We start from the raw sequence: 11,925 nt of genomic DNA, 5'->3' as shown, positions 1-11,925 counted from the left end.
CTTCATGCCACATTATTTCAGCTATCGTTATAATTATTATTACATCATATAATCTCATCTTCATGTGACATTTATACAACAACAGTTGTTAAAACTCCTGACAGTATTTAAAGAAGGACTAGCTATGGTAAAGGAATTCATAAGTGAAATGAGTATCACTTCTGGAATATTTATGCTGAAACTTGATATACACTGTAATAAAAGAAATATAGTAAGACTTGTATTTAATAGATAACTGAATTAAAAGTAAATATTTTATTGGACCAAGAAGTCAGTTTTCCAGAAAGCAAATCATATTGTGTTCTAATTTTTTAAATTATTTGCCATAGTTGCTGTAATGTTCAACTTCCCAGACCCTGCAACAGTGAAGAAAGTAGTTAACTATCTACCTCGTGTTGGCATTGGAACGAGTTTTGGGTTGCCTCAAACCAGGTACTGTTTTATACGAAAAAAATATGGAAAGTAATCTGTGTTAATATTCTTATTAATCTATATTAATATTGTGACATTAATCTGTATTAATGTTCTTGTTTATTTTGAAATGTATGACCTTCTGTTTTATGTTTCATAGTAAATCATGATTATTAGTGTATTAAGTTTTATTTTGAGAAAACAATTGTAATATACTGTTTTCCCTAGCATATTGTACAGTGTCCAGTAGAATATGTACTCAGCAAATAATCATTAAAGATTTCCTGACCTTTCCCCATACCAAGATAAAGGTATTTTGTGAGATATGCTTTTTATATCTTTGATGGAAAAGTTAAATGTTAACATTGTAGGAAAGATACATAGTTACTATCTTTTAAAAAGGATACATATATCATATATGTGTGTGTGTGTGTGTATATATATACCTGTACTCAAGTTAGAAAAGGTTCATTTATGCTTTCAATTTTGCCATTAAAAAATATGTGTATTACAGTGTGATGTCACTATATTCTCATCACAATGGCCAAAATGAAAAAGAGAGACAATACCAAATGTTAGATCAGATGTGGACCAGCTAGAATTCTCATAGACTGCTGCTGAGGGATATAAATTGGTCCAGCTACCATGGAAAATTCTTTGGAAATACTGAGTAAAGCTGAATATATGCATGCCCTATGATCCAACTATTAAATATTTTAAAATTCTTAGAAATAGGTTCAACAGAAATACATACATGCCTTAACCAAAAAGTATGTATAAAATGTACACATGAGTATTATTCATTATAGGCACAAAATGCAAACAACCCAAAAGTCAGTCAACAAAAAAAAGTGGGTAAATAAATTTTGGTGTAATCATATAATGGAATATACAGCAATGAAAATGATTGAACTGTTGCTGCATGCAGCAACATGGATGAATTAAATGAAGGAAGCCAGAACAAATGACTCTGGTTGCATTACATTCAAAAACAGGTAAAATTAGCCTCTGATGTTAGTTGTCAGGATACCAAGTTATTTTTAGTGGGTAGTTTTTGAGTGGGCATATAAGAGGGCTTCTGGAATGCTGCTAATGATCTATTTCTTGTCTGGGGTGATTAGCCAGCTGTATTTATTTTATAGAAGTTCATTAAGCTGAATCACTTACAATTTATGTACTTTTATGTTACAACACATTAAATTATTTAAAAAATCATCCTTAACTCTACTATATAGAAATAACCGCTGTTATTTGTTACACTGGAAACATTTTTATTCCTAAACCTTTTAATTGACATAGTTGGAATCATTTGTAACCAGAATTTGGGGTTGAGTATTTTTCACTTAATAGACTCTGAATATTTTAATAGGTCATTAAAATTTTTAAAAACAAACTAAGCCCATAGTTAGCAGAAGGAAGGAAATAATAAAAAGCAAAGCAGAAATAAATGAAATAGAGACTAGAAAAACAATAGAAAATATCAGTGAAACTAAGAGTTGGTTTTTTGAAAAGATAGACAAAATCAACAAACGTTTAGAGAATAATGTATTCTCTCCTTTATTTGAGAGAATACTCAAATAAATAAAACCAGAAACAAAAGAGGAGGCATTATAGCTGATACCACAGAAATACAAAGATCATAAGAGACTTTTCTGAATAATTATTTGCCTACAAATTGGATAATCTAGAAGAAATGGATAATTGTCTAGACACATACAACCCACCAAGAGTAAATCATGAAGAAACAGAAAATCTGAATAGACTAATAATGACTAAGAAGAATGAATCAGTAATTAAGTCTCCCATTAATAAAAGCCCAGGACCTGATGGCTTCACTGCTGAATTCTACCAAACATTTAAAGAACTAATACCAATCCCTCTCAAACCCTTTCAAAACACTGAAGAAGAGGAAATAGTTCCAAACTTATTATATGAGGCCAGAATTTCCTAATAAGAAAGCCAGACCAGGATATGACATGAAAAAAAAAAATTACAAGCCAATATCCCTGATGCACATAGATGCTAAAATCCTCAATAATATACTAGCAAACTGAATTCTTTCAGCACATTGAAAGAATCATTCATTACGATCAAGTGGGATTAATCCCAGGAATGCAAGAATGATGGTTTAATGTATGCACATCTATAAATGTGATATATTCCATTCACAGAATGAAGGACAAGAACCATGTGATGATCTTAATAGATATAGAAAAACCATATGAAAAAATTAAACATGATTTCATGATAAAAAACACTCTCAAGAAATTATGTATAGAAGGAATGTACCTCACCATAATAAAGGCCATATATGATAAGCGCATAGCTAACATCATACTCAATAGTGAAAAATTGAAAGCTTTTTCTCTAAGTGCAGGAATAAGACAAGGATGCTCATTCTCACTACTTCTATTCAACATAGTAGTGGAAGTCCTAGTCAGAGCAATTAGGCAAGAGAAAAAAATGAAAGTCATCCAGATTGGAAAAGAAGAAGTTAAATTGTCCCTTTTTGCAGATGACATGATCTTATATGTAGAAAATCCTAAGGATTCTACCAAAAATCTGTTAGAAGTAATAAACGAATTCAGTAAAGTTGCAGGATATAAAATCAATAGACTAAAATCAGTAACATTTTTATACAATAACAATAAATCATCTGAAAAACAAATCAAGAAGTCAATCCCATTTGCAATAGCTACAAAATAAATAAATAAATAAAATATTTGGGAATAAATTTAACCAAGGGGATGAAGTCACTTAAATAGATTTTTATCATTTACAATGTGTTGGGCACCCAGCAATGTACAAGATAGACACCACTTTTCCCATGCATGTTTAAACAAATATGTAAAGTAAATAGCTGTGATAAGTAACAGGAAGAATATAATTAGGGTATCGTGATAGTGATTAGTGGAGTGGAGATGGGTTGCTCTGGATAAGGTAGTCAGGCATGTCTTCCCATATGACTTTTAAGTTTTGAGTTAAAGAAATAGAACCAGCTAACCTTTGAAAGAGGGAATACTATGTGCAAAGGCCGTGAAGCAAGGCAGAGCTTTCAGTGTTCTAAGAAATGTTGAATGACAATTTTCAATAGATCTTAATGATCTTAGGAAGGTGTCATTCACGAGACAGGAACCTATTAAGAAATCCAGGCAGTATGTTATAGTGTAGTTGAAGAGAGGCATTCTTGTTTAGAGATTTTTAGGAAATATAATTTATAAACCTTGGACATTAGTTATATTAGGGGGTGATAAGAGAGGGAAGTGTTCAATATGTCTACTCAGTACTCTAGTCTCAGCTTGAGCTGCTCAGTGGCATTTACTGAGATTTAGGAGCACTGGAGAGGCAGTGGTTGTATACACACTCTTCCATCTCCATGGTTGGAGTTGTGGGGAGGAGGTGAATGGACAGAAAATGAGTTTAGTTTTAGATCTATTCAAATTGAAATCCCTCAGGGAGGTTCAGATAGAAATGTTGAATATAAAGTTAGATATAAGGAGGTATGTCTAGAGCCAAAAGAAAGGTCTAGTAATTGGGAGTCACTGCCGTATAGATGAAATTTGAAGCTGTGAGAGGGCTTAGGTTCATCTGGGGAGAGACTGTAGAATGGCAAGAGGAACTAGGGCTGCATCCTGAAGAACTTCAACATTTAAAGCTTAGATATACAAAACAGAACATCCTCACTCTCCCCAAAACAGTAACAACAAAAACAATAAGAACAAAAACAGTCTGGGCGTGTTGGCTCATGCCTGTAATCCTGGCACTCTGGGAGGCCCAGTGGGGAGGATTGCTTGAGCCCAGGAGTTTGAGACCAGTGTGAACAAGAGCGAGACCTCATCTCTACCAAAAATAGAAACAGTTAGTTGGGTGTGGTGGCACAGGCCTGTAGTCCCAGCTACTTAGGAGGCTGAGGCAGGAGGATCACTTGAGCCCAGGAGTCTGAGGTTGCAGTGACCTATGATGATGCTACTGCACTCTACCTGGGGCAACAAAGTGAGACTCTGTCTCAAAAACAACAAAAATAACAACAACAAAAGAACAAAAACAGGAGTGGCTTAAAAGGTAGAAAATGTGATGCCAAGTGATAATGGTATTTAAAGACTGTAAGATCTGATGAGAAATTAGTAAGACGCAAGCTGAAAATGTCCATTTAATTTAGCAACAGCAGTTTTTGACTGCCAGAGGACTGTATGTTGTGAATTTGCCCACACAGTATCAATAAGCTTTACTTGGCAAGCAAGCTCCTGAATTTTGTTGGAGTTTATGAGGTACACCTTCTGGTTTAGGTGTGATAACACCACAGTGAGGGCCATTAAGACCCAGGGTTTTGACTTCTCAGCCAGCAGGACACGAGAGGGTAGAGACATGTGCTAAATCCTGACTCACCACTGATAGTAAATGACAACAGTGTTAGTCCTACTATTGCTTTTCTATTTGCAGCTCTGCTTTGTCTATAGTATTCTTTCTGATACTTCATGAACACTTACAGTGCAAGTATACACACATAACTGCCAGTTTTAAGCCATAGCAACAATATATTGAATCAGCCCAAGGGCTACACCCACAATGTCATTTTAGTTCTCCTTTTTCACTGAGTTTTGCCCAACCTTATCACTTGAATTCAGGCATTTTTTCCCCCTACAGGAGCACTAACCAAGGAGTTTAGCACATGCATATTAGGGATTACACAGTTACCAGGAAATCCTGTTATCTTGCAGTTAGAAGCTTAGAGAAGTACAGGGGAGGGGTAAGTTAGGCTGCGTGGCTTGAGTAGCAGGGATGTTTTTCGCCATTGATTCTTCATTCCAGTGTTTGTGTCACCTACTCTTCTGCATACCTCCCAGCATCTAGACAGTGCCTGGGCTTGAGAACACCTTTCTTTTTGTCCCCATACATGCTGCCATGTCTCTGTTATGTAGTCATTCATGCTTTTGGACTCTCCTGTGGCCAGCAACTTTTCCTCCCATGGGACTGAGAAGCATAGTGTTTAGATGCCTATATCCAACAGAGGTATAACATCAAAATTTATGGGATACAGGCTGGGCATAGTGGCTCACGCCTGTAATTCTAGCACTTCGGGAGGCTTAGGAGGGAGGATCACTTGAGCCCAGGAGTTTGAGACCAGGCTGGGCAATAGTAAGACCTCCATCTCTACAAAAAATAAAAAAATTAGATGTTTGTGGTGGTGTGTGCCTATAGTTCCAACTACTTGGGAGGCCGAGACAGAAGGATCGCTTGAGTCTGGAAGTTGGAGGCTGCAGTGAGCTATAATGATGCCTCTGTATTCCATCCCAGCAACAGAGTAAGACCCTGTCTCAAAAAAAAAAAAAGAGAAAAACAAACCAAAAAAAAAAAAACTACCAAAATTTATGGGATATAGGTAAAGTAGTATTAGGGGAAAATTCATAGCTTTAAACACTAACGTCTGAAAAACAGAAATGCCTCAAATCAATAACCCAAGCTTCTACCTTTAGAAAGAAGAACAAGCTAAATGCAAAGAAAGTAGAAAAAAATGAATAATGAAAATTGTAACAAAAAAAATCAGTGAAACAAAAAAACAACACAATAAAGAAGATGAATGAAATAAAAGTTGATTTTTTTGAAAAGATCAGTAAAATTGACAAACTTTCATTAGCCTACACATGAATAAAAGAGAGAGGACCCAAATTACCAAAATCAGAAATGAAAGTAGGGGCATCACTATTGAGCAGATAGAAATTAAAAGGAGTGGAGAGGAATATCACAAGCAACTTTATACAAACAAATTAAGTAACTTAGATGATATGGGCAAATTCCTAGAAAAACAGAATTATTAAGACTGGCTCAAGAAGAAATTGAAAATCTGAATTGACCCATAACAAGAAAAGAAATTAAAATATTAATTAAAAAATCTTTCCATAAAGAAAAACCCAGGCCCAGTTGGCTTTACTAGTGAATACTATCAAACATTTAAACTAGAAATGATATTAGTCCTTCACAAACTCATCTAGAAAGTAGGAGAGGAGAGAACACTTTCTAATTAATTCGGTAAGATTAGTTACCCCAATACGAATGCTAGACAAAGACATCACAAGAAAACAAACAAAAACCTACAGGCCAGTTTCTCTAAGAACACAGATACAAAAGTCCTATACAAAATTTATCCAACCAAATATAGCAAATTAAAAGAATTATAAAATGGTCATGTGGGTTTTATCACAGGAATGCAGATTGAGTTAAATCCAAAAATCAGTTTATGTTCTGCACCAGCTGAATAGAATAAAGGACAAAACCTACATAATCATCTCAGAAAGAGGATTTGACAAAAATCGAACACATGACATATATTCATGATTAAAAACTCTCAACTAAGGAAATTTCCACAAACTAATAAAAATTATCTACCAAAACCATACCATACATCATATTTAATGTTGAAAGACTGAATACTTTCTCCCTAAGTTCAGGAAAGTAAAAATTTTCTCCATTCTCAGCACTTCTATTCAGTATTACATTGGAGATTTCAACTTGTGCAACATGGAAGGAAGAGAAGAAAGGAGGGAAAGATGGAGAAATTAAAGGCAGCCAGTCTAAGAGAAATTAAAAACATACCTCAATAAATAGAGACATTTCATGTCCATGGATCAGAAGATTCAGTATGATTAAGATGGCAGTTCTCCCTAGATGTATAAATATAATCCCTGTCTAATTACCAGTAGACTTTTTTGGAGAATTTGAGAAGTTGAAATGTAATGGAACTAGAATAGCGAAAACAATTTTGAAAAACAAGAACAAAATTAGAGGACTTACCATAGTCTGTTTCAAAACTTACTAAAGCCACAGCTATCAATGCAATGCAGTAATTGTACAAGGATAGATGTATAAATCAATGTAACAGAATTGAGAATATAGAAATAAACCTTTACATTTATGCTCAGTATTTCTCAACAAAGGTGACAACACAATTCAATGAGGAAAAGATAGACTTTAAATAAATGGGGCTGAGACAATTGGATATTCACATGCAACAAAATGTTTATCGCATGCTATTTATGAAATTAACTTAAAATATGTTATAGACCTATATGTAAGAGCCAAAACTGTAAAATATCTAAAAGAAAACATAGGAGAAAAACTTTGTGATGTTGGGGTAGGCAAACAGTTCTCAGATGTGACACCAAAAGCGTAACCCATAAAAGAAAAAAATGGAGGAATTGGATTTAATTAAAATTTTAAAATTTTGTGCTTTAAAATAGACTACTAAGTAAATGAAGAGATAAGCCACAGACTGAGAAAACATTTGCATTAATATATCATATATCTGATAAAGCACTTTGCATTAGGATTCTCCAGAGAAACAGAACCAACAGGATATGTGTAAATATATGAGAAGAGATTTATTATAGGAATTGGCTCATGTGATCATTGAGACTGAGAAGTTGCTGTCTGCAAGCTGGAGACCCAGGAAATCTAGTGGTATAATTCAGTCCTACTTTGAAGGCCAGTGGAGCCCATGACTAAGTCCAAGGGGGGAAGAATTGAAGGACAGAGAACTAGGAGCTCTGCTATATCTAAGGGCAGGAGATTATGAATGTCCCAGCTGGAGGAGAAGAGGAAATTCACCCTTTTTCCTTTTTTTGTTCTACTCAGTCTTCGGTGGAATGGATGATGCCCATCCACCCTGGGGAGAACAATCTGCCATACTCAGCCTACTGATTCAAATGCCAATGTCTCTGGAAACACCCTCACAGAAATACTGGCTACGTGTGTCTTACTTAATCCAGTCAAGTTGACACATAAAATTAAACATCACAGACTTGTATCCAGAATGTATAAAGAACTCTTATAACTCAATAATAAAACACAACTCAATTAATGAACGAGGAAGAGATCAGATTAGTTATTTCACTAAAGATATCTAAATGACTCATAAGGACATGAAAAGATGATCAACAATATACATTAAAACTATGATAAGACACCATCTCACACTCACTAGAATGGTTATAATAAAAATACATACAATAGCAAGTATTGGCAAGGATGTGGAAATTCATATATACATTTCTGGTTGGAACGTACAGTGGTACAGCCACTTTGGAGAACAGTTGAGCAGTTTCTCAAAAAGCTAAAGATAAACTCAACATACAACCTAGCAGTTCGATTCCTAGGAATCTACCAGAAAGAAATGAAAACATGTGGTCATACAAAAATCTATATGTGAATGTTCATGTAGCATTATTTATAATAGGAAAAAAACTGGAAATAATTTAAATGTCCATCAACTAGATCAACAAAATATGGTCTATTCTATACACAATGAAATATTATCCAGCAGTGAAAAGGAATGATGCATTCCTGGTACATGCTACCGTGTTGATGAACCTTGAAAACATATGGTTAGTGAAAGAAACCTGACATAAAAGACTGCAAAATGTATGATTCCATTTATCTGAAATATCCAGAAAAGTTGGGTTTATAGGGACAAAGTAGATTGGTAGTTGCCTGGAGGTGGGGATAGGAATACGGATTAAGTGTAAATAGGAAGAGGCAAGTTTTTGTGGTGATAATGTTCTAAAGTGAATTGTGGTGATATATTTGTGCAATTCTAGAAATTTTCTCTTTTAAAAGAATCATTCAATTATTACAAATTAGATAAATTTTAGAGTATATAAATTATACCTCAATAAACCTTTTTAAAAAATAGTTACCTTGTTTTTTGTGGTAGGAAGCACTGTGACAGCATGCTTATCTGAGGCCCTAGGCTTTGAATGTCATAATTAGTCCTGCCACCTATTTCCCACTGCTCTTAGTGTTAGTCAGTTGTATTCACTGGTATTTATATTTCATTAAGAGACCACAAAAACTTGGTCTTTTATTAAGCTGCATAAAAAAATCTTGATAGTTTCTCTTACCTTTATTCTACCCCATAAATAGACATCTACATAGTTTAGAATCCCCTTTCTACTTTTTACAAAGTATATGCAAACACATAAGTATAATATTTAAATTTATAATGTATAAACATTGTCTTTCAGAGATGACTGTTAAAATTGTTAAAGATATGTGAATAGAATTTGATATGCATTCCCCAGTTACCATAATTCCTTCTTTTTATATCAATAAACCAGTGAATTATTAATCATACTGTTATTAATCAAACTTTATAGAATCCGGATATTATAATAGCATTGTAAGGACAGCTTACCTAAATGAATAGAACATGTATAATAGACCCATGGCTAGTCCAGATCATTTGTTTAACCATGAATTTTAGATTGAAACATCTCTAGTATTCATTAGTCTAACATGAATAGAACTTTTCAGTATTATAGATTTCATTATGAATGAATAAGCACAGATAAGTCATGATTTATTGTTGTGATATAATTAATCTTAAGTTTAAATTGATTCTACATTGAATTCTTTTTCTTACAGGCGTATTTCATTAGCTAGTCCACGTCAACTTTTTAAAGCTTCTAATATGACCCAGCGATGGCAGCACAGAGAGATTTCAAATTTTGAGTACTTGATGTTTCTCAACACGATAGCAGGTAATCTAAGTCCACACATTAACTTGTTTCAAACAATAAATTCTTAATTGTGACATGGTTAGATTATTTTGAGTAGTAGTGTAAGTAGCTTATTTTTATTGCCGTTATTACTACTAGAATACCTTATCAGAAGTAATTTGATAATAGAGTTTCCAGTTTTGCATATGAAGAATTGGCTACTTGAGAGAAATTAAAAATGGGTATAAAAACTCTTTTATAAAAAAGAGAAAAGGAGATTTTACAATTATTTCATATAGTAGGAATGTACTCCCCTTGTGGAATAGTGCAAATGAAGAACCACATAAAATCTTAAGAACCTGTTAATAGCTTAGTTAGAAATGTGTTAATGATGAAACAATAAAACACAACATAGAAAAAAGAAAACTGTGGGTAAAATATTAAGTAATGAAAATCTAAAAACCAAATGGCACTGCATAAGGTCTGTAATCATGCAATTTCATTGAAAATCGCCCATTGAAACTATTTACTTTGAGTTTAGAAATGTGTCATTACTTTTCATTTGTGACAACTAGAATAAACAAAACAGAATATATATGCAAGACACTTGAGATTCAGTTCAACAAACCGATGTTGAGCTGAAAGGCACAAAGGAGATACGAAGAGAGTAAGGCATGTTGCTTACTCTTAGAGACATTATTTTAAGTACAAATGTTAGTATTTACATGAAGCTAGAGTAAAGCAGTTTATAGAGTCAATAAAAGAAATTCAAAGTGCTGTGGTGATTAAAAGGGCAGAGAGAGAGAGGGAAATTATATTCACACAGTTGGTGGGAATAAGGAGAAAACGAAGGATTTGAATGGTCATATAAGGATGGATATTACTTTGGCTAACAGAGGAGGTGACTTAGAAGTCATTCCAAGTAAAACTGAAAGCATAAGCAAACATACAAAGATGGGAAAATATAAACTATACAAAGAAAACAATTAATGGTATAGTTTGTGCCTGAATGTATATACTATATATGTGGCATGTACATAAATTATATATTCATAAAGACATACTGATAAGAAATGAGAATGTTAGTATGGAAGATTTCCTGTCAGTTTGAGGAATTAGCAGTCAGTTCATGGGGAAGCTTTTGAATGTTTTTGAGCATGTAAGTGATATTAGTACCGTATGAAAAATTAACTTGGATATAATATGTAAGATAAATTTGAGTGATGGGAGATGCGGCAGAGAGCAATGTTAGGAAGCAATTACATAATAAAAAGTAATGAGGGCCTGCATTAAAGAGGTGACAGTGGGAATTAAAAGGAAGGATCAATTATGTAAGAATTCACAAGGCACCAACCATTTGATATGCAGCTGACTGAATGTAGGGGGTAAACAAAAAGAAAGTGTCAGAAAAGACTTCCAGGCTTCTGGCCTGAATCATTTGGAAAATGGTGGTCCCATTAATGGAAAAAGAAGTCAGAAAATTTGATCTAGGGAAAGGTGATGATTATACTGTGCTTATAAGGCATTCAAGTTAAGAAAGAGTTTTTGAAAGTGTAGGTCAAAGAGGTATTCAGAAATTAGAGATTGGATGTTGGATTTTGTCTTCACTGAGAGGAAATCACCAAGAAAGATGAGATCACCAAGACAGATAATAGAGAGAGCAGTGAGGTAAGGTCAAGGGAATGCTCTTGTTTATGAGAAGAAAGAAGGAAAGTTAGTAAAGAAGAAAAAAGAATGAATGATCCTAGAATTTATAGATATAGGGGGAGAACTGAGGTTAATCAAATGTCTCAAGAGGCAAGGGGAAAGAGAGAAGGCGTTTTTCACCCGCATCAAATGTTATAGAGTGGTAAGGGAGAATTCAAAATGAGTACAGGGCACACCTTTGGGTTTGGCATTCTGGAACTTACTGGTTACTTCACGGGGGTTCATTTTTAAAGCAGACAAAAATGGTTGATTATAAGGAGATGAAATGGGAACTGTAGATATAGATTATAATTTTCTTAAATATGTTAGTTATTAA

At 34.0% G+C, this 11,925-nt stretch overlaps 1 protein-coding gene across 1 annotated transcript in view; it reads left to right on the top strand.

Moving 5' to 3' along the window:
- The window catches only part of LOC105822942 (lipopolysaccharide-responsive and beige-like anchor protein), a 587,311-nt gene that overhangs the window by 355,811 nt on the left and 219,575 nt on the right, over nt 1-11,925 (top strand). The window contains exons 17-18 of the mRNA XM_012660015.1: nt 330-432; nt 9,829-9,944. Of these exons, the coding sequence (XP_012515469.1) occupies nt 330-432; nt 9,829-9,944 (219 nt within the window). The remainder of the gene's footprint in view (nt 1-329; nt 433-9,828; nt 9,945-11,925) is intronic.

This window comes from Propithecus coquereli, unplaced genomic scaffold, assembly GCF_000956105.1.
Source record: "Propithecus coquereli isolate 6110/MARCELLA unplaced genomic scaffold, Pcoq_1.0 Scaffold65, whole genome shotgun sequence".
In the NCBI taxonomy this organism is placed as follows: Eukaryota; Metazoa; Chordata; class Mammalia; order Primates; family Indriidae; genus Propithecus; species Propithecus coquereli.
The sequence above is the reverse complement of the archived record's forward strand: the minus strand, read 5'-3'. Positions and strand labels throughout refer to the sequence as shown.